The 27,327-nt window shown below is 40.1% G+C and overlaps 1 protein-coding gene across 8 annotated transcripts in view; it reads left to right on the top strand.

Annotated features, from left to right (window-relative positions):
• SEMA6A (semaphorin 6A) overlaps window positions 1-27,327 on the top strand; it is a 116,493-nt gene that overhangs the window by 36,126 nt on the left and 53,040 nt on the right. For 7 of the 8 annotated variants that reach the window (XM_041459095.1, XM_041459097.1, XM_041459098.1 and 4 more), the window contains exons 2-6: window positions 14,981-15,118; window positions 17,469-17,586; window positions 22,825-22,885; window positions 24,437-24,499; window positions 25,337-25,438. In XM_041459095.1, the coding sequence (XP_041315029.1) occupies window positions 15,019-15,118; window positions 17,469-17,586; window positions 22,825-22,885; window positions 24,437-24,499; window positions 25,337-25,438 (444 nt within the window). In that variant the 5' untranslated portion in view covers window positions 14,981-15,018. The remainder of the gene's footprint in view (window positions 1-14,980; window positions 15,119-17,468; window positions 17,587-22,824; window positions 22,886-24,436; window positions 24,500-25,336; window positions 25,439-27,327) is intronic. The other variant, XM_041459094.1, reaches the window with a different exon arrangement.

The following is a 27,327-nucleotide window of genomic DNA, read 5'->3' as shown; positions in this document are numbered from 1 at the left end:
CCGTGTCCCCCGCCAAATCTGCAAGCAATAGCTCCTCTGTCCTGGGGAATGCATCCCTTCTGTGTGCATGTGTGCATGATTCTGTTTTTAAGGGCTTGGTACTGGGCTGGAGGTCAGCAGCTGAATGCATTCATTTGAGCTCAAAATGTTGACATGAGAAGTTTGGGGTGTTGGAAGTCAGTTATGGATGCTGTTATGCTGTAGAAACACTGTCAGTATTTTTTGCAGTTTGGTAACTGTTTGCTTAGAGAAAAAAATGGGGCCAAAGAAATTTGAATCAGGAGAATTGCAATTGGGAACAGCTTTTCTGATACCTGTAAATTTTTTTTTTTTTAAATCTCCTTTATCCACACACATGTGTGTTGTCTATGTGGACAACTCAAGATGAGGCCTTTTTTAATAAAAATTTCACAGCACCTAGCCTTCTTTAAATAAAACACAATTTGAGGAAGCAACAACAAAAGGAGCTCCAGTACAGTAATATCTGCTGATGGTGTTCCTTTTTTTCTTTCTGTTGGTAGCACTGTTTTAATCCCAAGCAGTACTTTGCTATATGGGTTGTAGCTGAAATTTTATTTTTTCAACAAGGTCAGACATAAAGTAATTTACAGTCCTATAGTTTATAGGAGGGTTCAGCCAGCAACAGAAATTATATCACTGACAGGGCTGTCTAGTGCACAGTTTTTTTCAGCTGATGTAGGACATTTCTTGGCTGTAGATGTGTGATGGGTTAATGAGAAAGTAGCAAGCAATAATCAAATTGCTATTGTAGGAAATTATCAATTCATCCATCTATTGTATAGATAGATCTATTTGCAAAGTCAAAAAAAAAAATCTAAGAAGGAAGGGCAGAAGTCTGCTTGCTGCTGGATAAGCCCAAAGGAGAGTTTTCTTGTCCTTGCATTGCAAACTGCTACCTCAGATGCCATATCTGGTTTTGCTAATTACAGCTGCTTTATTTCAGGCTTGTCATAAAAGAGGGCATACCTTTTGTCTGTGTTTGCATTATAAATACCTTGAAAGCAGCATATTGAAAATGACAGGTATTTTTCAATTTGTGCATCTGGGTTCACACAGTCTAACTAATCCTACTTGAGAACTGGGCAGGAGGATCCTGCAATGGGTACATGGCTTAGAAGTTTTGTCTTACTATGTTTGACCTTGCGTATTTCTGTGCCTGCAGAGCAAGAGAAGAGATTGAAGTATAAGTTGTGCTGAAAAGATTTCTGTCCTCATTTTCATTTCCAGTCAGGCAAAATTCTTCTGGTTGACAGTGTCCTGCCCCTGGGGAACACACAACAGGGCAAGGCACTTTGTTCCATGCTGAGTGGAACAGTTATCTTTGGCAGGTCAAGGGAAGGGAGGGTGCCCAGCTCTGCTGACTGAGAAAGAGCATGGGAGTCGATCTTCCTTCATGAAAGAAAAAGAAGGAATGTGCCTGGTGGACTCCAGGAAGAAGGAGTTTGCTCTCCATCTCCTTCATTGTCCAGCACCTGGGAGAAAGCAACCACATCTCTCGATCCTGGTTTTTTGGGATAATACCTGCCTTCAGAGCTTACCAGTATTCAGCTAAGAGAAACTAAGTCACAAGTCAGCTTAATTAAAATGTACATTAAGAGATATATTCCAAATTTAGTCATCCTTTGAACATCAAGTGCTAGCTTTTTATTTATGGGAAGCACAAGCAATCTACTTTAAGCTGTCCAAAAAAGGAGGGAAGATACAATCTGTCCCCATGAGCCTGCAGCAGAAATAATGTTCTCATCTTTTGGGGAATGTAAGGGTGTGTGTGAAGAAGGGGAGTAATCTGTTCCGGTATTAGGAAAGCCAAATCTGTTCTTGTGTGAGGAAAGCCAAATCCTTCTACGAGAAAGAGAGGCCCTACATGTCAGTGCTGGGAAGGGAAAGGATTGTGAGGAACTCCTTGAGATTCAGAAAGGAAGCATACAAGCATTTTTCACAGTCTTTATCGTGGAGGCATCAGAGTCTTCAGTCCTACAAACCAGTCCCATTCACTGTAAAAGTACTTTATTGTGGAGCATTGCCAATTTGCAACTTCTCCTTGCTAGTCAGAGGTTTGTGTTGCCCCTCCTGTCTACATGCTCCTCCATGCAGATCTGTGCAGGTTGTTTCTTCCTGCCTGGGACTGTAAGTAATACTTTTAGGATCCCAGGGGAAAAAAAAAGCATGGTAGTCTTCTGAAAGAAAAAAAATTGCTTTCTTGCTCTACATTGGGGAGTGATGTTATGGTAGGCATTGGTATATAATGAGGCAAATTATCAATAAATTCACACCTTTTTTCCTCTGTGCTTTGAACATGTGAGAACACACTCAATTTTCATGTGTTGGGGGTTTTTAAAATAAATTTTTCTTTGGCATGTTCTCAGAGTGCTGTTTGTTCTGTGGCTGGACTTTTTCTGACTTCACAAGCAGGAAGTAGAGCTTGCTGGTAAGTGAACTAAGTAAAGGTCTTTCTCCTCTCTGAAAGTTTTGTCAAAGCATTTAGAAGCTCTGGTCTGTCTCATCAAGGTACCTCTATGGCTGATGCCTAGGAAAAGGTGGTCCTAACATCCCTGAGGTGTCAGGTAACAGGGACCTTCAGAGTTTCCAGAAAAGATTTTGTAGGTTAAGTGCTTTTTTCAAAGATACATTTTTCCATCAGAAGAGGGGAAGTACCTGAAAATGTATTCTTCGGATTTCTTTGTTGCAGCAAGTCGTTGAGAGAAGACTCCCCAAAAAATCTGTTATTATTGAGCCACCATAGTACACTTTTTTGGCATTATTGGTGATGTTGTTCAGGATACCAGCAGTTATGAATATATATATATATATATATAAAATATATATATATTTTACAGGTCATAGACACTGTAAAATTGACTTTTTCATAAGTTGAATATAGGAGCGCTCGTGCAAAGAATCTCTTATACTTCAAGATGGTGTAGTGATGTTTACCACAGAAAAATAATTCTGTTTTGGATTACACACAGGAAAATGTTAACAAAAAGAAATAGAGTAGAACATGATCAAGATTATCGCCTTTGCTTTCTCTAAGAGAGTGTGAATGCAAACCAAAAGAAAAACTTCTTCTTTTAAAAGATTAAACATAACCTCAAATTCCACAGGGAGTTTGAATGTGGTTATTCCCATTTCCTAACATTAGACGGGAGACTCTGCCCAAAACCCATGTAAAGTTAGCAGAATTTAACTGAGTCCTCATCCAAGTATGTGTACCTTTATGTGAAAGCAAAAGTGTTAAATATATGTAATTCTCTATAACTGGAAGGCTTATAAATAGGTACAGCAATCTCATGCGTGAGCTGGTGCAGATGGTACAAGCTGTAAAGCAGCTACAGGTCTTTCTGAAGTCCAGCGGGAATCAGTGCTCCACAATCTAGCAGATGTCAGTGTCAGCACTTTCACTGGTGTAAACAGAAACAAGCCAATGCCCTTTAGTTGTAAGTGCTGTGTGGTTGTGCTGCGAGCTGGAGAGCCACTGCTCTGTGACTGTGCAGGGAAGCATGGCCTGTAAGGCATGGGTCATGCTTGTGGGCATGGGGGGAAGATAATTTGGAGTCCAGCTGAGAGCATTGCACCTCAGTGCCTGCTGGGATCTCCTCAGAGTTTTCTAGTGACTTCAGCACAGTCTGTGCATACAGCCTTAAGTCTCATTCAAAAGTCTCGTTCTCTGGGATCATGGGTTTTTGGGCATTTTTTCCTTCTAAATGCTGGCAGGAATTGTGACTTGGCTGTAGATCAGCTCCTGGCAGCTGATCAGTTCAATGTCCACATTATGGAGGCCAACCTACAGTTAGTGGAAACTCTCTCTGCAGCGTTTGATATAAATCACATAGGCAGCAGAACTGCAGAGTAAGAAATAACAGCAATGGTTCATCAGCTATGCAGTCATCTTCCTTGTTCCTGCACAGGAATTTCAGTTCTGTTGGGCAAGCCAGGAAGGATTCCTTTATGTTAAAAAAACACCTGGCAGACTTGTTAAAAACCCTTTACTGTGTGTTACTACTCATGAAGCAATTTTGCTGAATTCATTTAGATGCAGTCAGCTAATGAATCATTGCTTTTCCTGTGTCACCTGCCATTACAGGCTGAAGGTGCAGGGTGTGGGGGAGGAGGAGGTTTGGGAAAAGGCCCTTGGTTGTCTGAGAAAGCCTTGGTATTTTTATTAGAGTCAAACTTTCATCAGTGAACACCAGAGCAAGGATCTTCCCATCCTGATGCTGATGGATGTTATTTCATTGCTGTGATGATACTTGAAATCTGTCTTTTACACACAGAGTAGGTTTTTTCAGCTCCAGAAAATTATCTGGAGGATTAGAAGTGTTTCAGTTTCAGTTTCAGTCATTAGCTGAGCGCTGGTGCAGTGAAAATTACTTCTCTTCCTGGGTCTCTCATTATTCGTTGTTGGAACCTGAATGCATGCAATCATTCCTGAAATAGCCATAGGAAGCACAAGCAATATAGAAGCATCTTTGTCTTGCTTCAGGGCTTTGGGCTGCATAGCTGAGCCTGCCCTAGTGTGGGACCTGGAAACAGCCTACAGTCTCATCTGTGTGACAGTCTGGATTGTCCTTTGCAAATCCCTGCACATGGTATCGAAAAGGCAGAGGTTATTTCCCGCAGAAGCGAATGACTTTGCCTCGCTCTAGCAATGAGCCGGAGAATGGATTAGAGGCTTTTCCTATCTGCAAGGAAGCTCATCCATCATGCCCCATTCAGGCAGTCATACTCAGTGGACTTGTTCTCTCTTGCTACACTGAACCTTCTTCTCCGTAGCTTGTCCAAAGAAGCAAAGCAAATAATAACAGAACTGCTGCTTTTGTAACTTGTACTACAGGCATTTGTCAATGCTGCTTTGACTTCCTTTTCTGTGCTGCTCTAATTCCCTGACGCTGCGCTAAGAAGCAGGTGTGAACAAATGTGTAAGGGTGCTTGTATTCTTCAGTATGTGGGTGAATGTGTGTCAGTAGTGTATTTGTGTGGTGCAGGGACTCAGCTTACTCTAACTATAATCTCTTTACTTGCTTTTTCTGACCCGCACCACCTCAATTTTAAGTTTGCCCGTGCAATTACATTAGATGTTTGATGTTTCCTCTCAATAATAGACCCTCAGTAATTAAAATTATCTTAAACTATTCTATTAGTTACAGGAATTGTGATTTTTATATTCAGAGGTTTATTGATTATATCTGCATTTAGCATTTTCCCTTAAAATACACTGAATTAGAGTGATTAACCTTATGCCCGGGTTAACATACATTACCATTTGTCTGAGCACTATCCTGGAAATACTATATTTTTTGGGATCTGTTGACTTCTTGTTATGCCTTCTGTCTTATTCATAACTGTGGAATGGTGGAATGAAGAAGAGAGTGGAAAATATGTCATGTTGGCATATTGAGGTGATCTCTTTACTCAAAGGGCATTTTTGAGGATACGGTACTTTCTAGTATTAACTTGTCCATAAAGATGCTTGGATTTTATGTGATTTAAAATTTGGGAATTTATTGGGCATGAATCTAGACAGAGTAAAGCTCAGAGTCCTCCACTTGCAACTAGCAATTATTAGCAAGCTACAGGTGCTACAATCTAGGATTGTTGTAAGCGTCATGCTCATCTCAGAGGAAAAGCAAACTACATACATTTTCTGTCTCAGAGTCAGATTTATTTTATTCTTTTAAAGCTTCTAAAAATACCAGCAAAAAAACATTGGCAATGAAAAGTAATCATGAAAGATAGAGATCAATAAAATTGCTCTAAAGTTTTAACAGGAAAATCTTTCCTGTGATGTGAGCCTTTGAAATCTGTCACTGTACGGGCACACAGGAGTGGATGGTTGTCTGAAGGAGAGACATTTCAGAGGTGGTGCTGAGAGGCAACGTTCCCAGTTAATTTTTGTTTTCTTAGTACTCAGAGACTTTGGTTTTTCCTTCTAACTCTGTCTATCCACAGCTATTTTAATATTTTCCCTTAGGGGTTGCATTTATTTTGTGGACATCCTTCATTTTTGGACATTTTGCATTTTTGTACTAGTCTATTTCATGCTTTTCTCTATTACTTTTCTGTAAAGTGTAGAGAAACTTGACATAACTCATTCATAAACAAATTAGGGGCTAAAATTATAAATACATATAGAGAACTGTTTTCTTTTCCGATTTTTTTTTTTTTTTAATCTATCAGGGACAAATATAATTTTTTCTCAAAGACTTTGCCAGGTTTCCAGAAGAAAAAAAGCTTTCCTTTTTTTCTGCCTGTCATAACTCAGATTGCTTATCCACACTGTGTCCTTGTGCTGAGCATCCCTGCCCAGATTATGATGCTGGGGTTTGGCCTGAGCTCTCCTGCCATGAATAAACTGTTGCAGTGTGGAACAATTGGTGCACTCTGCAGTGGTGACTGTCACTTTCAGGTAGTGTTTTGCCCACTGCTGGAGTTATTATCATGTAAATGGTAATGTTTTTGAAGTATTTGAAGTGCTACAGTAGATTTCATTCACATTTTACGGTAGGTATGTAGTTTAATGCGGTATCAAACCACTTCATTACAAAGTTGATTGGCTGCCATTTGAAAAAAATAACCTGACAAGATTTACTATTTCTCTCCAAGGCTGGTTAATGAGTTGATTTTTGCACAAATGGATTTAGGGGCAGAACTGGCCAAATTGCACAACAGCTAAGCAATGTGCTCTGGTTAACAGCTGACTTAAACGTGATGATTTGCATTTTCTACAGTTTCATCACATTAAAACATGGACACTTCAATTTCAAGTGAATGAACAAATGTCCTGAAGAATACAGCTGGAGCTCATATTTAAGTGATTGAGTGTCTCTTGCATTAACTAAAAACAAAGGAGAGTTATTTGTGATTACACCAAGCTTTAAACATTGGGATATTAAAATCACAGAATTGTGAAAGTTGAGGTTAGAAGGGGCCTTAAAGATTGTCTACTTTCAACACCCTTGCAAGGACACTTTCTGCTAGACCAGGTTGACAACCTGACACTGAGCACTTCCAGCAATGGGAACCTCCACAATTTCTTGGGGCAACTTATTCCAGTGCCTCAGCACCATCCCAGTCTGAAGCCGTTTTCCCTTGTCCTATCTCTGCATGCCCTTGCAATGTTCATGTGGCAGCTGAGACAAAGCCTGCTGTGCCATGTCTAACTTCTAATCAGTGACATTTGTAAATGTTGTTGTGAAACATATCAGACTTGGTGTTTTACCTTTGCTGTCCAAAAGGAGAAGAAAACAAAGGAAGGACACATTTTTCTCCTATTACGTCTTTGGGTCACCTGCAGCTACAAAATTTTTATTCTGTCTATCAGATGAGGGAATAGAAGGTCAGCTGACTGGCAGTGATATTTCCCACGCAAAATGAATGTTGGAGAGAGTAATGGTGTTGCTGGTAGTGTAGCTGTTTTCTATTAAGCATGCCTAGATGAAACTTCAAAGTATATATTAGATATGGTGTTCTCTCCTTTCAAAAGGGAGTGATTGCTACATTTAGCTCTCAAATCAATTCAGAATCTTGACAGAGTTTTGCTGAAGTCCCGCAAATAATCAATAGAGCTATTTTTATCTCCTAAATGAGTGAGGCTTTTAAAAATAAGAAAGACATCTTTGTAATGAACTGACCAAGGTGTTCCAGAGTTAGGTCTATTGCTCTATATGACTGGGGGTGTTGAGTGAAAGAAGTTATTTAGGCATTGCCTTTGTTCCATTCTGCAGGTTTATAACCCCAAAATAAAATTGCAAATATTTCTGGCAGTCATCCTCCAGGCACAGATGGCTTTCCTCCCAGTTTTGGCAAGACTGATTTCAGTATAAAACTGAGCAATTATTAGAAAGTGAAATATTGCATGATATAATATCACTACCACCACCATCAACATCATGACAAATGGAGCATTTGTTATTTCAGAGCCATGTGAGAGAGCTAGTGCCACTGCATTACCCCTTCCTTTAAAACCTGTACCTGTGCTGCTGCTGGTGAGCAGATGCTTTAGCAAGGAACTGTGGCCATTTTCTCATTTGTGTTGGCTCTATATTTCAATGCAAATATCACTGAACAGGTGGCTGATGAGGCCCCTGTGGACTGTTTACAGTAAAGGTTACAACCAAAATCGATAGGCCTGAGACGCTTCTAATTCCATCTGGGAGATGTTCATCTTCCTTCTGACTGTTTCCCCTCTGAACAGCAGCATCCTATTAACACTGCAGTCATCAGAGATGTCTCAGGTCAGAAGAGGGCTTCTTCACTTAGGCCTCCATTTGTTCTTTGCCTTTTCTTTTTGGGCTGCACTGGAGGGAGCAGCAATGTGGATCTTGACGGGACAGGTTGCCAGCATTAAGCATGCTGAGTTTTGCCTACTGACTTGACACCTGCTACTCCCATTTGACAGGCTGAGGTTCATCACTGCTGCCCGGGGGTTGTCCAGATCTTTTTGGTTTATCGCTTACTGAGGCAGGAGGTAGTGATACCACATATCGTTGGTGACATTATTGTGTGAAGTATGGCCTTGTAAAGGTGCAAATGAGGGGAGAGAAAAGTTGGTGTAGACCCAGGTTTGCATAAACCTGAACGAAAAAAAGCAATTACCCCTGAAACTTGTGTGAAAATACTTTGTATTTGGGCAGAAATTTTATTTTAGATGCATTTTTGCAAGTCTTTGTGAGAAAATCTTCATAGCTCATGTATCTGTGTTTCATTAAACTAGTAATGAAGTTCATATTATTCTTTTTAATGAAGGTAGATACTGTTGCTTACTATATGAGGCAAAATTGCTCTTATTGGTGTCTTTCCCTTGGGCCTGATCGTCATGCCTGGCATGCAGCCCACAGCAGCTGGGCAATGAGTAAGCAGTACTGAATCCAATTAAAATGCTAGTAAAGCATGTACAACAGAGGGCACCCATGCAGTCCTCTTATAGTCAGGGAGGACTTTTTGATATGCACAAATGAGAGAGAGTGGTGCTTCATACACAGAATTTAGGGACCACAGTGTTGCCAGACAAGTGTGGGCTTCCCTTGGGCACTGCCTCTGTCCCCTCACCAGTGTTCAGGAGCAACCCCTTGTTACCATGAGATCTGAAGGAGTACAGGTGATTACCCCAATGCCTTCATGCTCCAGTGTCTCTGGCATAAGCGCCAGCTACCTGGAGTGCAAGAGTGCTTTTTTGGCCGCATGAAATGTGTGGCCAGCTGTAGAGACCACAGGAGCAGAACAGGAGAGGAAAGACGAATGGTGGCTGCACCATCAGTCACAAAGAGATGTTGGAAGTTGGTAGTGATGATGGGCATGGAGCTGGCATTGAGTCTCTGTAGCCACCTGCACCACCATTCAGGTGACTGAGCAGCAATTGGTAGAGAAAGGACAGCATGGCTGAAAACGCTGTCCATCCCAGGCACTGCCCTGCCATTGCCAATTCAGTTGCAGTGTCTGGCACTCCATGCTGTGTCTTGCTGATAGCCACTTGTGTCTCATCTCTCCTGAGCTTCCCAAGCACCTGCTGAGCTTCTGTTCACTCACATCTGTCTGATCCCCTCGGCACCACTCAGACCAGGCATTTTGCATGAGCCCTTCTGCTGTGTGGTGCAGCCATGCGAGGTGACTGAGCAGCAGCTAACACACTACACAGGCAGGCATCGAGAAAAGATGCTCTCCTGAACGGTTCTGCTGGTGCTAGCCTAACTTTCCTCATTCTCTGGGAGCTGCAGCCTTCAGGTTGTATTCCTCTCTTATGTTTTTGTTGTTGCATTATTCCTAATTCCTTCCTCTGACTTGCACGGAACTCTTGTCTTTCACTTTCTAGAAACTGTGAATTTAAAAGGGTAAATAGCAGTGACAGTTTCATCCACTCAGAGATTTCCAAAGGAAAATTAGCTGAATTTAAATTTAGCCAAGGGACTTGAAGGATGTTTGCCAGTATCTCATGGCAAATCTGTACCATAGCTGAGAACAGCAGGCAGGTTGGCCAACTGGTTTCTGTGCTCTGCCTTCAGCACAGCAAGGAGGCATGGCTGTGTAGATCAATACATGCTTTTTGTGTAAGTGAGTCTCTTTTGATGAGACACTGGTGTAGGATTTGGGCTCCTAAATCACCTGTGTGCTTTAAAATCTCTTACCACAGAAGAATCTCCAATCTTTTAACCTCTGTTATGAAACTCAAATCAGTTTCTTCCCTGCTTTTTAAAAGTACTTTTGCTTTTGCTGGTTATGATTCTAAGTGCTATTTGCTGAGTATTTTCAGGACCAGTTCATGTAGGCTGCTGCTTTCCCTGTTGTGCATTTTTCCTTATGCAGTAGTTCAAATTCATCTGGCTTTACTTTTTAATAAATGTTTGGTTAAATGCTGTTTCCTCTTGCTGGACTGTCTTTTTGAAGAATAAATTATTTCTACATATTTATGGAAATGAAAGAGTTTGTTGAAGACAGTCACAGGTTTTTAGGGCCAGTAGGTTTTCTGGCCTTGCTTCATGCATAACACGGACCATGGAATTTTGTCTGGTGATTCTCGCATTAAGCTTAATAATTTGTGAATTGAAGTGCAGCTGTTTTGTATGAACACAAAGCAACATGGTAGAAAGAAGTTTTGTAATAAATGAATATAACAAGATCTATTCTTTATACAGCAGTCTTACTGTGCCATGGGAAAATTCTGACATAGTTCCATACTTTAATTTTTCTTGGAGTTACACCGGGATTAGCTGAATGAACAGTGAAGTTGAAGCAACAAGATGGGAGGTTTTCTAACATGGAAGAGCATCCCTTTCATTAGAGATGTGCCTTTGCAGTCATTGCTGTTGCTGTTGAATTTGTTCTCAGGATCAAATCTGCCCTTGCACTTTTATGGAGTTTACCAGGAAGTTGTCTTTTCCGTTGAGATTTTCATTGGATTGTGTAACCCTTCTGGAACAAACTAGCTGTAGATAAAATAACCTGCCTACTAGATTATTGTGGCAGGAGCCATGTAATTCTTTCCTTGGCCAAGCAGATATTCTGCATGCATTTCCACGCAGACTGTTGGAAATGCTAAAAATATCAGACAGCAAAAAGCAAAGCTCGTAATGGTGGCTCCTTGTTAGCTTGAATAGCCATGGATAGCCATTGTGGAAAGAACTTGGCAAAGTAAAATTAGACTTTTCTCCTTGTCTTGAAATGATCATTACTTTCTTGTCTTCAGAAACTCCTTCATGCCAACAGCATGAATTTTACAAAAGTAAATGATTCTATGTCAAGCATGTATGTGTGGGTGATTATGTATATGTACATGTACATGTATATGTATATGTATATGTATACATAGGCTTTGACTAAGTAAAAATAATAGTAATAGCAACTATCTTGTACTAGTATTCAAGCATCCTACTTAAAAGTGATTCATCTTCAGGCTGAAGTGTACAAACAGAGAAACCTATTCCACCTCAGAAGGCAAAACTTTGATTTCTATATATTTTGATTAAGAGATCATGTTGTTTGTTTATACCTGATTATAATACAACAAAAAGGAGTGAACACATAAGTGGCCACGAGGAGATGTCTTACACAGGTATTAGAAACATCCGCTTCAGAAAGAATAATCAGAGCACCAATGTATGTTCCAAAATATTTGTATATTCTTTGGTTTAGAAAAGCAACAAGCAAATTATTTGCGGGTTTTTTAGAAGCTTGGAAGAAATCTAATCTACTGTGCCAATTCGATGGCTTCAAGTCACTGGGTTAGACTATAAAACATTCTCTTAAATATTTTTAGGGCTGTATTTTAATAGCATGCTTGATAATAAAAGACCACCAAGGTTCACTCGTGTTGGCAGTAGCTTCCTTCAACAAGTGTTACAATGTTTTGACCCAGGAGACTGGAGTTCTCAGACCCAGTTCTCTCTCAACCAGTATGGCTTAGTGCAGGCCAGATTGAATTGCAGTTCAGATCTCTGCATGAAAGATGGAGAGTTCTTCATTGATGTTTGCAAAACTTTTATTTTGGAACAGTGCTGTACTCACTTGGCATCACTGTCTAGCTACTCGTCTTCATCAGACACTGTGCTCACAAACACTTTTGAACAAAAGTAGCTTCAGCACAGTTGCGAGTGAGAACATTTGCATCAATCCCAGGGGCCCAACCACAGTGAAAATTGTCCTAAAAATAAGTGTGACCTTGAATCAGCACTTTTCTGAAATTCCACTGAAACAGTATGACTCTTTCTGTCATTGTAAGAACTGCAAAAGTGACAATATGTTTGAATAATTACTTCTGGAAAAAAGCTGCCTTTGGATACAATTTAGTCCTCCTCAGTGCTAATTTATTGGCACAGACACTGATACACGTGTAGTCAACTTGAATTATTGACATGTCAAAGCAGATACTTTGCATACACATTTTGTGAATTTGAATGATCATGTTGGCATCAGAGCAACAGAAATTTATGCTTTTTCCTCTCTTCTCCCTCTTTTCTTCTCCAGAAGAATCCCCTTAAGAAGGAGAGAGAATTTCATATAAACCTACCAATCTATGACAGTTCATTTGTCAGTTTGGTTTTTTTCCCAGGTAAACGTAAGCAGATCTGGCCCAATAGCATGTGCAGGAAATCACAAAGTAAGCGTTCTGGGACTTGTTCATTTTCCTGGAAGCTGTCTCCCACACAGATGTACACGGAGCAGTACACAAGTCTGAATGAGAATTAGAGACTGATGGTACAGAATCACCCATGGGACAAGTTTTTCAGGCTCTGAAGGGGAGCGGCAGAGCTGTGTCTGCAGTACTGTGGTGCTTTCCTCACAGCACACACGTTGTCAGATGGTGGATTTTGTGATGAAAGGGAGCAGCAGAAAGCAGCTATTCTTGTGCTCTGGAGTCTCATTGTGAGCCAAGTGGTTTGGATTGTTAGCCTGCAGACTGATACTGTAGATTAATACAGTGGAAGTGGAACAATTGGATTGCTTCCTAAGTTCTTCTCATTGAACTGTTGTTCCTTATGTACATTTCAGAAAAGATTTTTACATTGGATTGTAGCAATTTCAAAGAGAAAATAATTTCAATCAGTTTGTGTAGTAAGGAATTTCATTTTGCCATTTTGCTGTGTACTTACAAGGGCAAAATTTTTAACCCAGTAAAGTGCCATTTTGAAAAATTGCATAGAGATAAAGGAAATAGCACCTTTAATGTGTATGTATTGCTTTTAATTATAACCTTTAGAGGGAAACTGTTTTTCCAAGCCTGCTATTTACTTCTGCTCCTTATTTCTTCTTTGGGCATTCCAAAGGGTCCCAAATGACAACAAATGGAAAGAAACAGGTTCTACCCCAGAGAGCTAACAGTCAAGAGAAAATGTAAGAGGTGACTAGAAAGACAAATGGAGGAAATGCATAAAGAAAGCATCTGCAGGCAAATATAGGTGTGCCAGTAATCTTAGAGATCTATTGGCTTAACCAGTGCTAGATGGAAATACTTCTATTGGGGCTGGTATGTACTATCTTTTACTATGCATTCTCCTATAAGTTATAATAGACAGACAGTGTCTGCATTGTATTACATTTATTTTTGCTATTTTTATCCTTCACCATCTATCTGAAATTTTGTTCAGTTGTCAGTCACTGCCTTACATCATTTTTTTTCCTATTCTTGGTCTAATTTGGTCTCCCAGTTATTTTGTTAATAGAAATAGAGAAGCAGCCAAAATTCCAATTTTTGTGTTGAAATAATAATAGACTAACACAGAGAGTCTAATAAATCAGCAGTCCTTATGGACTCTATCACCCTGCAACAGAACCCCCGCTCCAAACCATTTATAGCAACTGAAATTTTATTTGAAAGCAAATATCTGATGAGGCAAATTAATTATTATGACATTTTTCTATTGGTTAAAAAATGAGGACTCCAACGTTTAATACTTGCTAATGTTTTTTTTGGCATCAAGAAAGGAGACACAGGTATCTAATATTAAATAGTGCTGCAGAAGGGCAAGTTAGCACTTTGTTTGCCAAATTAAGTTTCAAAGACTATGTAGGTTATGAAGTTTGACTTTCTGTCCATAAATCTTGAGTGACTGACATACCACTGTAAAATAGCTTTGTTCAAAAGGAATCTTTGGAAGGCAGCATCAAAGGTTTGAAACTCTGGAAGGGATGAAAAGAAAACCCCACTTTTGCACTGATTTCCCCTACAGATCAATGTCTCTGTGAAATTTGCCTAGGAATTATGAAGTATTTACTGTATTATGTGCTGTTTTTTTTCACTGTGTCCAAAGGCCCCAGTGGTTCCTTTTATCTTAAAGATTTAGGGATATTTTTGTACATGAAATCTGAATGAATGAATGAATGCATCAGTGGAACATGGGGGAAAAAATTGCTGGATTTAGACAGTTCTTTTCTTCCTTATTTTATCACAAGTTGGAGTATTGGTTTTACAACACCTAAATTTATGGGTACATATTTTTATGGTAAAGCCCAATGACATGTTCTGAATGCTCCATCAAGCTCTCTCAGTGTTTCTTCACTTGATTCACAGCTCTGCAGGGTATGAATCAGTCCTGTAGTATAACTCTTAATCTCTTTTTAACCAGAATAATGTAGTGTGAAGGTTTGTTTTTTTTATTTATGGTGTGTGTCATCTTGTCATCATCTAATTATGTAAACCAAAGAAGGGGAAAATAAAATGTTTCTTGGAAAACTCTTGTCAGCTGTTGATCAGTGCAGGAGATGAAGTATCTGTATTACATATAAGCATCAGGGCAGAAAAATTTTTGTAATACACAGGTCCTTAAGTCTATCCTCAAGCAAGATGTAGCCCTGCTAGGGCATGAGCTGAAGAATAACTGGCTTTTCAGGGCAGTTTCTACTTAGAAACACAGCATGCCTCCTCAGGTACAGTGAGAGGCCTGAGGAGAAAAGCTTCCTCTACTTTCCACAGACTCTTTAAAGCTCTGATCCACCTGAAGGTGCTTAAACTCTTGTTTGTCTTCCACAGGGTGAAGTGAAGAAGTGAAGCCTCACAGCGGAACTACTATGAGGTCAGAAGCCTTGCTGCTATATTTCACACTGCTACACTTTGCTGGGGCTGGTTTCCCAGAAGATTCTGAGCCTATCAGTATTTCGCATGGCAACTGTAAGTATAAGGGGCAGAGGACTTCACGTAGCACTGATCAGGGGACTTCAAATCAATGCTGCTTAAATACAGTTGCAGTAGATAAAGTTGTTTTTTCTTGATTTCTCCCATATCAGCCAATTTACATTCACAGGCACTAATATAGGAACATGACTTTTTCACATGGTCTTACTCTTTGTTAATCTAATACAAATAATTTAACTTCTTTAGGCTCAAATGGATTCTGCTTGAGCATTAGGCATTTTTTTCCTAAGATGGAATTGAAGAAGCTAAAAACCAAATCAAGACAAAGAATCTTGTATGACAGAAGGTCTCTCCTTTCTTACCAGCAGAGACTGGCAAACTCTCCAAAATCTAGTGTAACACTAACAGCTGCATACTGAGATCTGCTGGCTAAACAGGTGGAGAGCTTTCTGTGTATCTTACAGTGGACACTGATTTAACTGATTCTTTCACATTTGCCTCATCTCAGTTGTGATAATGGCAATGAAAATTCTTCAAAGTCCCAAAGTTTCAGATGTTTTTAAGGATGTCTTTAGCGTCTGGGCCCTTAAAACTGTGCTAGGGAGTAGCAAATCAGCCAAGAGCAGGCTTGTGTTCTGTTCTTTTTTTGTTCAGGAATTTGGTTTTAAGATTGTCCATGTTTGCTATGCTTTGCAATGGCCTTGGTACCCAAAAACTTGTCTGTCCTGTGTAACATTATTCTGAATGACAAGAGTCCAGGGCACACCTGAAGTGCTGCAAATGCTAATAGACCTCTAAGATACAACAACAGGGAAGAACTGCTCTGAAGCAACCCCATGGCTAGTGTGGCCACTTCAGCGCCAACATTTTCACCCTCCAGAAGGGCAATGCTAATCATTCTTAGAAAAATTTGCCATACTTGATGTTTTTAGAGAAATAGAACCTGGGATAATTTTTCCTCTGCAGGATGGCATGCTGAAGTGGACATGAATGTGCCTAGTTTGTTCTAGATCCATGAGTTACAGAGGAGCAGAAAACCCTGAGCAGAAAACAGCCTGACAATAAAACTTGGCATTTTGCAATGTCAGACATGATCAGAAGAATTAAACTTCTGAATGTAAATCCTGCCTGGTGTCTTAATTTATTTCTTAAAGAGTTATCAGCACCTGGTTTGGTGAGAAGTTCCTTTTTCTGTCCAGTTTTATCACCAGAGTTTGTGGCATGTGACACTTTGAGGTGCTTTGCTGTAGCCATGCTGTGAACCAATGATTTGACCAAGCTTAACAGGTACAATGCTTTTAGAAGACAATAGCTAAAATACTAAAGGAGCAGATGAGTTTCTGAAGAAACAGACTCTGCCAAAGAGCTGCAGTTTTCTGGGAAAGCATATTAATGGGGAGAAACCATAGCTCAATGCTAGTCAGCTCTCTCTGTATAACATTCATTTGCAGCAGGTCTGCCATGATAATGCTCATCAGAGGATTATCCTCCTCCTATCTTCTGGAATTTTATTTACTTAATTAGCTCCTTGTTTGTGTACTAGATGTCATGATCATATGATACACATGAATGTGAAGTGGCCCTTGATCAGAAGTGTTCACTGTTGTTCAGTTGTACACCCGTCTGAGGAGCAGTGGAACACCCCTGTGTGTGCTGAGCTCTCACCCCAAAAAAAATAATGGGAATAGACAATAAATACTCTTGCTGACTGGTAGAACTGGAGGGCTGGGGAAGCTCACTTGTTGATAGCAGTATGGAGATTCCAATCAGTATTGCTGCCCAGTTACCAGAAGGACTGGAATATCAGACTGGTTGCCAAAATAATGAGCAGTGACTTTCACTTCATGAAGTTCAAGTGGTGATTTCCCACTGTTTCTCAGAAAACCCTGCAGCCATTCTGTGGCAACAGTCAAGTCCTATAGAAAATCCAGGGAACTGGCAGCTTGAACCTAAAAGAACCAAGCCATTTGCTTTAGCCATTACCAGTCCAGTCATTGTGGTGATTGTTTGGCCACTGTGGAACAGCTTCATCCTGATACACATGCTCTGCAGGTAGGAGCAAGCATTTAAGCTCTGCAAGCAGTGAAAGAAAAACTGCAAGAAAGTGCCATGTACCTGTGTGCCAAGAGCTCCAGCTTTATACTTAAAAATATACAGTTTTTGTATTCTACAAAGGTGGTAACTTTCTTCTTTGCAGCTGCAGACACTGTAACTTTGAAGAACTCTCCAGCTCTCTGTGCTCATGCCTTCCAGCCCCAGTCTGTGCTTCCAGGGCAGAACAGAAACCATAGGTTTTGGCTATAGCTGGGCCCCATGGTGATTCATGTTAGCACCATTTCAGTTTGTTATTCTCTTTTGACCCTGTTGATTTTTATCCTTCCTACAGACACAAAACAGTATCCGGTGTTTGTGGGTCACAAACCGGGGCGGAACACCACGCAGAGGCACCGGCTGGACATCCAGCTTGTCATGGTCATGAACAGGACCCTCTACGTTGCTGCTAGGTCAGTAGCCTCCTGCTACACCACTCCTCTCTTACTGCTTTAAGAGGAGCAAGGAGAAGACAAGGAATATTCTGAGTTCTTCTCTGATGGACACATTATTTTTTGTCTTTCACTCAGAGAGAGCTTTGCAGCCTGTTAGTAAGACATATTAGAAACATTGCTAGATGATCAGCTAAAGTTTTGTGATGTGTTACACCTGTGCTTTAGGACTACATGCCTCTGCCTTCCTCTGAGACCTGCAAGAGGGAGGTTGCCAGAAATATAATTTAGTTCCATGGAGAAGCAATTCCATCCTCATTTTATTCCACTTGTGCTCACCAATTAATGACAAATTTTAGAGAATAATTCTTCTGTGCACAGATGTATTTTTGATAAGAATTATTAGAATATAATTTTGCTGATTTAGGCATGTTTTTGGTATCTTAAGACAAAGAACTAAAGATGTTTCCTCAAGGTTAATTTAATTTAGTGTCTTGACTTCTTTGGAGAGCTATACTGTGCAGACATGAGCATGTCTTTTTATAAAAATTGCACATAGAGCCACCCATTCAGTTTGCCTAGCTCAGCTTGCACTGTCAGCCTCAGTGGGCCTACACCCATCAGACAGCTGCCAACCTGGCAGAGATCCAATATTAACACTTCACATCCCTACCTGTTGTTAGCAAAGAAGATTGAGGATCTTAGAGTGGGAGTTACATGAGGCATGCAGAATGAGTGCAAGATGGGTCCAGATTAGCAAGGCTGGGTGGTCCAGATTTCCAAGGGCAGATAGTCCAGTTTAGAGCTCTTGGACCCAGATCCTGTTTGGGACCTCCCTGCAAGCTGCCTCTCAAGTAGTAGCTTGTTTCCTGCCTGTTTTCTGGTTCTCCATTGGAAAAACACACACCTTTCTGCATGTGTCACATAAAACCAGGCTGTTGCTGCAGATGGGAGAAGTGGTGGGTGGGATGGCCAAGAGTGAAGGGGAACAGCTGCTGAACAGGCAGCCTCTCACCACCAGCCCTGTCTGCAAAGCCCTTGGCAGCCTCTGGGAGCTGCCTGCCTTTCTTCTCAAACAGCCACTCCCCATCTCCTGGGTGGTCGGATGTGTCCTGTGGGGGAAAGCTGCCCGTTGATCTCCGTGCAGCACCACATAATCAGTGATTGCATTACACCAGCACGGTCGCTGAGTGACTCTTTCAGAGTCATGTCCCCTGCTGGAAGAACACACCTGTTCCATTACCCAGCCATGGCAGCTGCTCTGGCTAATTGCATCTTCCCAGGCTCCTTGCATACCCCGTGCTGCATGGGGTCCGGGTGGCAGAGCTCAGGGCTCTCACGGCAAGACCTCGCACAGAGTCCAGACAGAGAGCAAATATCCTTCCACAGGAGCTGTGGTGGTGGTGGTCATGGGGCACAAGGAGAGGTCAGCCCTGTGGCAAGTGGCAAAGCCCTGTGCTTTGCCTGAGGTCCAAGATTGGTATTTTTGCCATTTTTAGTGAGATAATGAGTGGGGGAGGGTTGAGGGTTGAATAGGTTTGAAAGGTGGTGGCAGGATTTCCTCCTTTTCATGACTGAGCTCCCTTTGCTTTCCTTATTTGTTTTCCTTTAAATAGGAAACTATTTGCAGTGAGGTGGTGGTAAATCCTCTTTGCAGATTTTGCTTTGCTGTTTTCATAGTTTGTTCCCAGACTGAGATTGACGCAGTTATACTGTCTCAGTGCCCAAGCAACTGGCATTAGAGCAGGAAAACCCAGAGAACAGTTTTGGGATATGAAACCACTGTGTGCACAAATTATATGAAAAATGCTAATATTTGGGGGATAACGTACTAGTATGTGAATATGCATTCTTCCTCATTTGTATAAAACAACTTGCTACAATAAGAGTGCTGATGTAGTCCTAGGATCTTGTGACCTACAAGAAAGAATAAAGGCCTGATCTGTTTTGTACTTACACAGGCATGAAAAAAATCTTCTTACACTATTTTTCCTTTGGTAACTCAAAACCTCTTTGGCATATTCTTTTCCCCCTCCATGTTACTGAATAAAGTCCTTCCTGGGCTGACAAGACTGTGATACAAGTTGAAATTCAGAGGTAATTTTTATCTTTAAGTAACAAACTTCAGATAATGAGTCATCCTTCAGTATCTAGCGTGGAAGAAAGTTTGTAATTCAAGTACTGCATTTCCTTCAAAGGCAGTAGTAAATCTAGAGATTGGAAGCAAATTTGTGCACAAGCAAATGTGTTTGCCAAAGAGTTTTGTAACAAGATTCATTGATTCATTGTAGCTAAATACATCTTTGGGCTATTATATGAGCTATTGCTTTCATGCTTTTTTTATGCATTGAAATACAGAAATCCTAAGTTTATGTTTTACTCAATTATCTGAAAGACAATCAAAACAAATGGTTGAATAGTGAGCGTTTTTATTTTAGGGCTGTTGTGTTTAGGTTGGGGAGTTTTTTTATTTGCTTGTTTTGGAAAATCCAGTGTTGACTTTTGCAGGCAGTTTCAGCCCACTAAGGCTAACTCAGATTTGAGAACTGCTTACATTTCATTAATGATCAACTGGCATAGAACAAAATTTCTGTCAGCCCACTACTTGTTTTGTCATATGGGGTACACAGCTCCTGTATTAGCTATTACCAAATAAAGTTTTGTGTCCCTTCACAAAGGCATTATTTCATGTTATCAGACAAAAATACACAGCCAATATAAATCAGAATAGCTCAGCCAAAGGCCATAAAGCTTTACTGTCTGAGCAGGCTTGCTAAGGATTGGCTCTGTCATCTTTTTTCTCCTGGGAAGGGTGCTCCCTCCCTATCTCTCTCTCACTGGCCCACACCCAAGCACACACATCCTTTTCTAAGTTTGCTCTGTCTCCTCCTCCCATTGTCTCATGCAGTGGCAGCTTTTGTTCACATTATCTGCCACCCTCTTGTGTGTGTGAACCAAAGAGGCATGGAGCAGGGTATGGGATGGCTCCCTCCTCCTTTGCTGTTATGTGTTTCCAAACCATGCTCCCAGTGCCAAGGGTCGTCCACAGCCAGTGGCATTATTTAAATTCCCTTCCTCGACAAGATTATGCCATGGCAACAAAACTCAGTTCTGCTGACTGGAGGTGGGAAAAACGGAAGCTCAAGGATTAAGTAAATTTGTGTTAGAATAACTTAATTAGCAGTAAACTGTACCCATAGCACAGCTAGTAGAAAGCAGGAGTTGGGCAGCAGTGGGAAAAGGAGAATGAGAACAATCCCACGTTTTCTGCGATTAGGGAGCCCTCCTCTATATTGGACAGCTCTTTTACTCTCTACTGACATTGTCAGCAACTGTGCTTCATCTGTGGCATGAGAAAATGATATGCAATTTTTTCCTTTTTTCCAACAATCCCATAACTTAGCATCAGAGTTTCATTTGAACTGTTCTTTGAACCAGATAGTAAGTCCTCTAAAGATGGTTTTATTGAGGAGGAATCAAACAACTCAGCTCTTGCTGAGTACCACTGCTGTATTTTCTAATTGTCTTGCTGAAAATGAAAAAAATTGTAACCTCTGGAAAGCAAGGCTGATGAATAAAATCAAAAGCTGTGCCAGAAGAAGGGTTTTAGAGGTCCACCTGCACCATATTTGCAATTCAAGACATTTTTTCCCCCACTTTTATATAGCAGGAGTGACAGCAATAAAGATTAATGCACATAAAAAGGGAACTATGATGTAATCTATGAAGCTGATATTGTGCTAATAGGTAATTTTATTCCAGAACCAACCCTGACCACTGCTCTGTCACTGAAGTCAGGCAAATAATAAATTGAAGTATTAAACCAATCTTGTAAGTAAATGACAGCTCTGGTTGTGGAGTCTGGAGGAGAAGAAAACCCATCAACTCCTTGATTTGGCATCTTGCAAAGCAAACAGCCTCAAGCTCCACAGGAGACAAATTTTCAAAGCCAGTTCCCTACCACAATACTGCCACTTTTCTTCATCCGAGAGAAGTGTTACTTATTTCTCTTGTAGCAGTATCCTCTGTTTGTCTCAGTTAAAGGGACTAGCAATATTTCCCAAAACCCAGTAAATATGAAGCTAACCTTGAGAGCAGGGATTTCTAAAATGGAAAGAGCCTGTATTCTGCATTCAGCAGACCTTCCAATGTTGTGGATCACACTTCAGCTGGACAGCTTTCTGCATGTTAAAAAAAATCAATTTCATTTCAAGGAAAAAATGAGATCTCAGTCTCAATTTGATGTGGTGGTTACTACAGTGTTGTGGGTTGGTGGGCTTTTTCAACTTTTGGATTCTATACAGAGCTGTCCTTTTTCTCAGCTTACACGGAAGAGGATGCCCAAAAAGATCTCTTTACCTGATGAGCTATGTCTGTTTCCTCTTTCTAAGAACAGATTGGCAGCTAATTGTAGAGAGGAACAGATTCTCAGGAAAATAGGAAGGTAAATGTGAGAAAAAAAGTGTGAACTTTTTTCAGAGAAATATTTTGCAGTTTAGTTTGGCCAGCAGTGTGTGAAGAAAATAATAATTTCTGGGAATAGTTCTGTGCCTTTTTTTGTCTACCATATTGTCAATCAAATTATAACAGCTAAGGTTAGACACATATTTAAAAAAAAAAAAAGGACAAAGGAGGAAAGGAAAGGAAAGGAAAGGAAAGGAAAGGAAAGGAAAGGAAAGGAAAGGAAAGGAAAGGAAAGGAAAGGAAAGGAAAGGAAAGGAAAGGAAAGGAAAGAGGAAAGGAAAGGAAAGGAAAGGAAAGGAAAGGAAAGGGAAAGGGAAAGGGAAAGGGAAAGGGAAAGGAAAGGGAAAACCTTAAATGACTCAATGTGGCACAGTGACATCTAGCCCAGGAATCTGGCAAAGTGTGCCTAAAATCTATTGCAGCTGATTTCAGGATACAGAAAAACATCTGCATGCTAGATTGTGGCATCTGCTGTAGGACTGATAGAGCAGAAATCATGTGAGACTCATCCACTTTCCCAAATCTCATTTGTTCAAATAATTGCTTTTGGGAAAGAATCTTACTTTGAAGTTTTTAGCACTTTTCTTTTTTTCTCTTAATGGGAAAGCAAACAGTTTATATGTGAAAATGCTTTTGTGGGAGAAGCAGGAGATGCAGCCAGTAATGTCTTCTGGTAAGACCTCTGATTTTTTTTTAAAATGGATTATGGATTATCTTGTGATAGATAGCTCTCTTATAGAAAATGAACTGTCTGACTACTCCATTTGACTTCGTGTTCTTTGCTTTTGTTTACAGGGACCATATTTATACTGTTGATATGGACACATCACATACAGAAGAAATTTATTTTAGCAAAGTAAGTAGCTTTTATCATCACCCAGAAACCAAGGACACTAGAACAAGCTTCAAATAAATAGGATGGTAACATTGTTTTAAAGAACTTGCCAGCACTGCTGTAAAGCTGTAATAAGCAAGTAAGATGGCATTGGTAATCATATTTGTGGAGAGCTACAATAGCAATCATGTCCTCTGCGAATTTCTGATAAGTGGTTTAGCTGGGCTGATAAGCAATCTGTACTGAAATATGGTGAGGTCCCTGATGGAACATCTGTCAAACATCTATTCATTTATATGCAGCAGTTTTCTATAACAGCTATACAATCCCAATTAAGTCTACTGAAACTTTTGTCATAAGAAGCAAGTTACATATTTTCACGTACACAAATTTGTTTCACTTGTGCAAGAACTGACTAAATATATTCTTAGTATAACATCACTTTGTAGTGTATTCACATTATACCAATACTAATTCACATTAAACTAATGCTAATGCTAATGTGAATATTAATGTATTCCCATTATCTCCATGGGAAGTTACAATCAAACAAAAAAAAGCTTTGCCTGCATTACTGCATTGTATATTAACACAAACATGCTGAAAAGAATCTGCCTTCACCTCCTTTGCCTTGCATTCATGTTGTGTAACATATGTTAAACACAGCCTTGGTCTGACAGAATATCTTAAAAATTTGGGCATTGGATGAATTCCACTGGAGGAGGGGACAGTGCTTCATTACAACTATGAATGATGGTGAAAATGAGCTTTTTCACTCTTCAAAGAGTAAGGAACAAGCTTACAATGGAAATGAACATTCATGGTTACTCTTTCAGCTTGGACCCCTCCATGAATGCACAGTGCCTCAGTTTAGTGATCAGGAACACTCAGAACAATCATGGCAATGATGTCTAAAGTGATGCCTTCTTAGGCCATGTGATTTTAAATAAAGTTTTATTATAATTAATAAGACTTCCACATTTGACCATTTTTGAAACATATCTCAAAAAAAAGCCAAACTGGCTGGGATTTATCTGTAAATCTTCCAAAGGAAGAGTGTTAGCAGATAAAGTCAGCAGTGTCTCGACAGATGAAAAACTTTTGGAGCTTGTTAGCTGAATTGAAGTGGTAAGAATTACCTGAATTTTATTTCTTTCCAGATCTAAAATGTTGTCTTTGATAATGTATATTTCATTTAGAATCCAGTGAAGGTTCATAGTCCATAAATTATAATTCTGATTTGTAGATCAATATCAGTTAAAAGAGAACATCTACTACTTTTAAGAAAAGTACACATTTTTCAAAGTTGGGCTATTGTTGAATTCTGTTAGTTTAAGCTTTAAAGAAAGAGGGATGGATTTCCAGTCTCATGAATTTGCGGCAAAACAAAGTTTAAATGAATGATCCACATCACTAAACTTTCATTGTTGTGGTGAATTAGTCATGGAGAAAGAGTGCAGAAAACTTTCAATAAATGTATGTTCAAAAGCTAGGCTCCCCTACAGGACTTCTACTTCTGAAATCAAAAGTAAAAAACTTCTGAGTTCTAATTGATTTCTTTCTTTATTGCAGAAATTGACATGGAAATCTAGACAAGCTGATGTAGATACATGCAGAATGAAGGGAAAACATAAGGTAGGCAATTTTCATTTCTTCTGCAACTGCCACTTTAGTTTAGTTGCATCACTATTATCCCAGGCTGCTGTCTGTGATGTGCAATGGTTCATGCCATTCACTTCTTAGCAGTAATTGCTTTTTCCATCAACTTACTGAAGGTTTTAATTTGCAAAAACAGTTCACTTTGAATGTGGTAAAATATTAGGACAGAAGCCACAGCAATATCCTGAAATATTTAAGGCATTGAGCAGGTCACACTGCTTAGTGTACCAGTTTTGCTTGCCATTGCTTCAAAAGCCAAGTGCTGCTGTCCATCCCTCTGTGGGAATTTACTGAGGAGTTCAGGTAAAGCATCAGAAAACATGAATGTGGGGCTGTAGAAGGACTGTTTCTCACACCAGTTTTACCCTCCTGTAAGCTATGACTGGCACAAGTAATATCATAATTAAATGCATGCTCTTTGACTCTTTACATCTACTTCCCCTTCTAGCTACAGAAGCTTTATGCCAGTACATTGTAGTGGTCATGTCACTGACAGGGCACAGGTGATAAAATCAGATTTTTTGCTCTTCAGGAAAGCAACAGTTTTCAAACAAAATTCACCTTTGTCAACAACAGCAAACTAGGAGCTACAATATGAATGCTGTATCTCCAGCTCTTTGTAATTTTTAAACCACTAGAATATAAATTATTTACAAATTGCTCATTGTTAGTTAAACATAGTCAAAATAAGGCCAGAGTATCGCAGTGGGTACCAGCCAATTTAATTTTAAACCTGTGAAATATCACTGCTTAAAAATGAAAACAGATGCTCAAAATGCAGTAGTTGAAATAGTTTTTATTATTTTTCTTCAGGATGAATGTCATAACTTTATTAAGGTTCTCCTTAAAAGAAATGAGGATACGCTGTTTATCTGTGGAACAAATGCATTCAACCCTTCTTGCAGGAACTACAAGGTATGTAATTTGTAGAATTTCACTTATGCCTTGTCTTTTTGTTGGATTTAATGTGACTGTGTTGGCAGCAGCATGAGATTGTCCTTCACCTGTGCACCATTCCACTCTGAAACATTTGTCCTGACTTGTTTCAGTGCTACAGAGTTCAATATTGATTGGGTTTCTGAGAAAATCTCAGACTGAGTACCTAGTTCTTTGCAACTCCTGCACATCAAGAGTATTGCCACTCTGCATTGCCCCCATAGGTACAGAGTCCTTCAAATCTCTGCTTGGGGCTGTAGTCCCTCCTCAGAAAGTTCCTCAGCTTGTCACTGACACTCACATCAATAATATTGGGGGTTACTTCTGAGTAGCATGTCTCAAAATTTCTGTTCTATTGTTCTAAATCACAAAACCAGTTCTGAAGATGCCTGGGGGCATAGCAAGCAAAACCCGAGTTTCTTGTGAACCCCCCAGACAGGGAGTGGAGATCCCTGCTGTGGAGATCCAATGGCATTGTGTGCTGTGAGAGTGATGGAAGAGCAAATCTCCGCAAGGAACAGTACAGCAGGACAGAGAATTATTCCTCACTTGCTGGGGTTCTGCAAAACCAAAACATTATCTAGAGCAGTGTAGAAACTCTGCTGGTCCCTGCATACTTGATATTAATGCCCTGAAGCCAGTTTATTCCTTTGGCATAGTGTATCTCAGTAGTCTTCATTCCAATAGGACCCACTTATTGAAATATTTTCCATTTTCTTAGACTTTCACCATTATATTCTGATATCACTCCCAACAGTGGATGTCTCTGGAGTAGCTTTGAAATTAATTTATTTAGGCATTTGACATCCAGACTCTGCTTTTCTAGACACTGTTATGTCCCACAGGTAATTTCTCATCTTTTTTTCTGGAAAAATAAATTTCAGTTTTGCTAATGCTGCTCCTGACAAAATCAGAACTGTCATTCTGGTTTTGGGTTCAGAGTTATTGTAAAAAAGCAGAATAAAGATGTTAAGAGCCAGGAAAACTACTTCCCTAATGGTATTCACTGTAACTGGTGGTCTTCCTTGATTTTTGCACAGTGATGCTTTACCTCATTTAGCCACTATAGTGGCTGCAGTTTAGAAAACACAGAAGAGAAGTGCAGGGTAGTATTTTCTTCCAGTCTGTGGCAGAAGAACCAAATTTGAGTAAGAACACAAGCCTGTGTCATGGTAACTGTGAGGTACAGTTAGCTACTCTGTTAACAGCTGTTTCTTTTATTCTTTCTTTCCTTGCTTGCTCCTAGTATGCAATGAAGCTTCTTGATCACTGGGCTGTATTTATTCTTCTACTACAGTTTGTAATTTTTAATCTCTGAATTCCATTAATAAGGCTATCAAATCTCAGCCAGTCTCCTTGTGTGGAAGTTGTTTTTTAGTTATAATTATAGATTTCTTTGGCATCTTAATGTAAGGCATATAAATGGCCTCCTTACCCTTACTCCAGGGCGTACTACTCCAGAGTACTACACCCCTACTCCAGAGTTTTCATCCCCCATGATGCAGGGCTGGATAATGATCCCTCTGGATCTGGCAGCCTTCAAAAGGCCTCTGCAACACCTGCCCTGGCTTTTCCTCCATGTATTCCTTCATTATACAGAGAGAGAGCTAAACATGTGCCAAACAGAAAGCAGGGCTGTCCCTCAAGCATGCCAGTGGTTGTGAGGATGAGCCAAGGGTGTGGAGCTGGGTGCAAGAAAAGTTACTCAGGACTCGTTTCCTCTCACTACCACATGAAATGCTTTTCAGCCTTTGAGTAAACACAACTGACTCCCCTCAGAGTGGATTTTGACAGGAAGGATACATGACGGAAAACAAACTATCACAAATCATCCGCTGAAGGACTTGGAAGCTGTAACATACAAATTA

Source organism: Pyrgilauda ruficollis, unplaced genomic scaffold (genome assembly GCF_017590135.1).
Source record: "Pyrgilauda ruficollis isolate IOZ18807 unplaced genomic scaffold, ASM1759013v1 scaffold130, whole genome shotgun sequence".
NCBI lineage: Eukaryota > Metazoa > Chordata > Aves > Passeriformes > Passeridae > Pyrgilauda > Pyrgilauda ruficollis.
The sequence above is the reverse complement of the archived record's forward strand: the minus strand, read 5'-3'. Positions and strand labels throughout refer to the sequence as shown.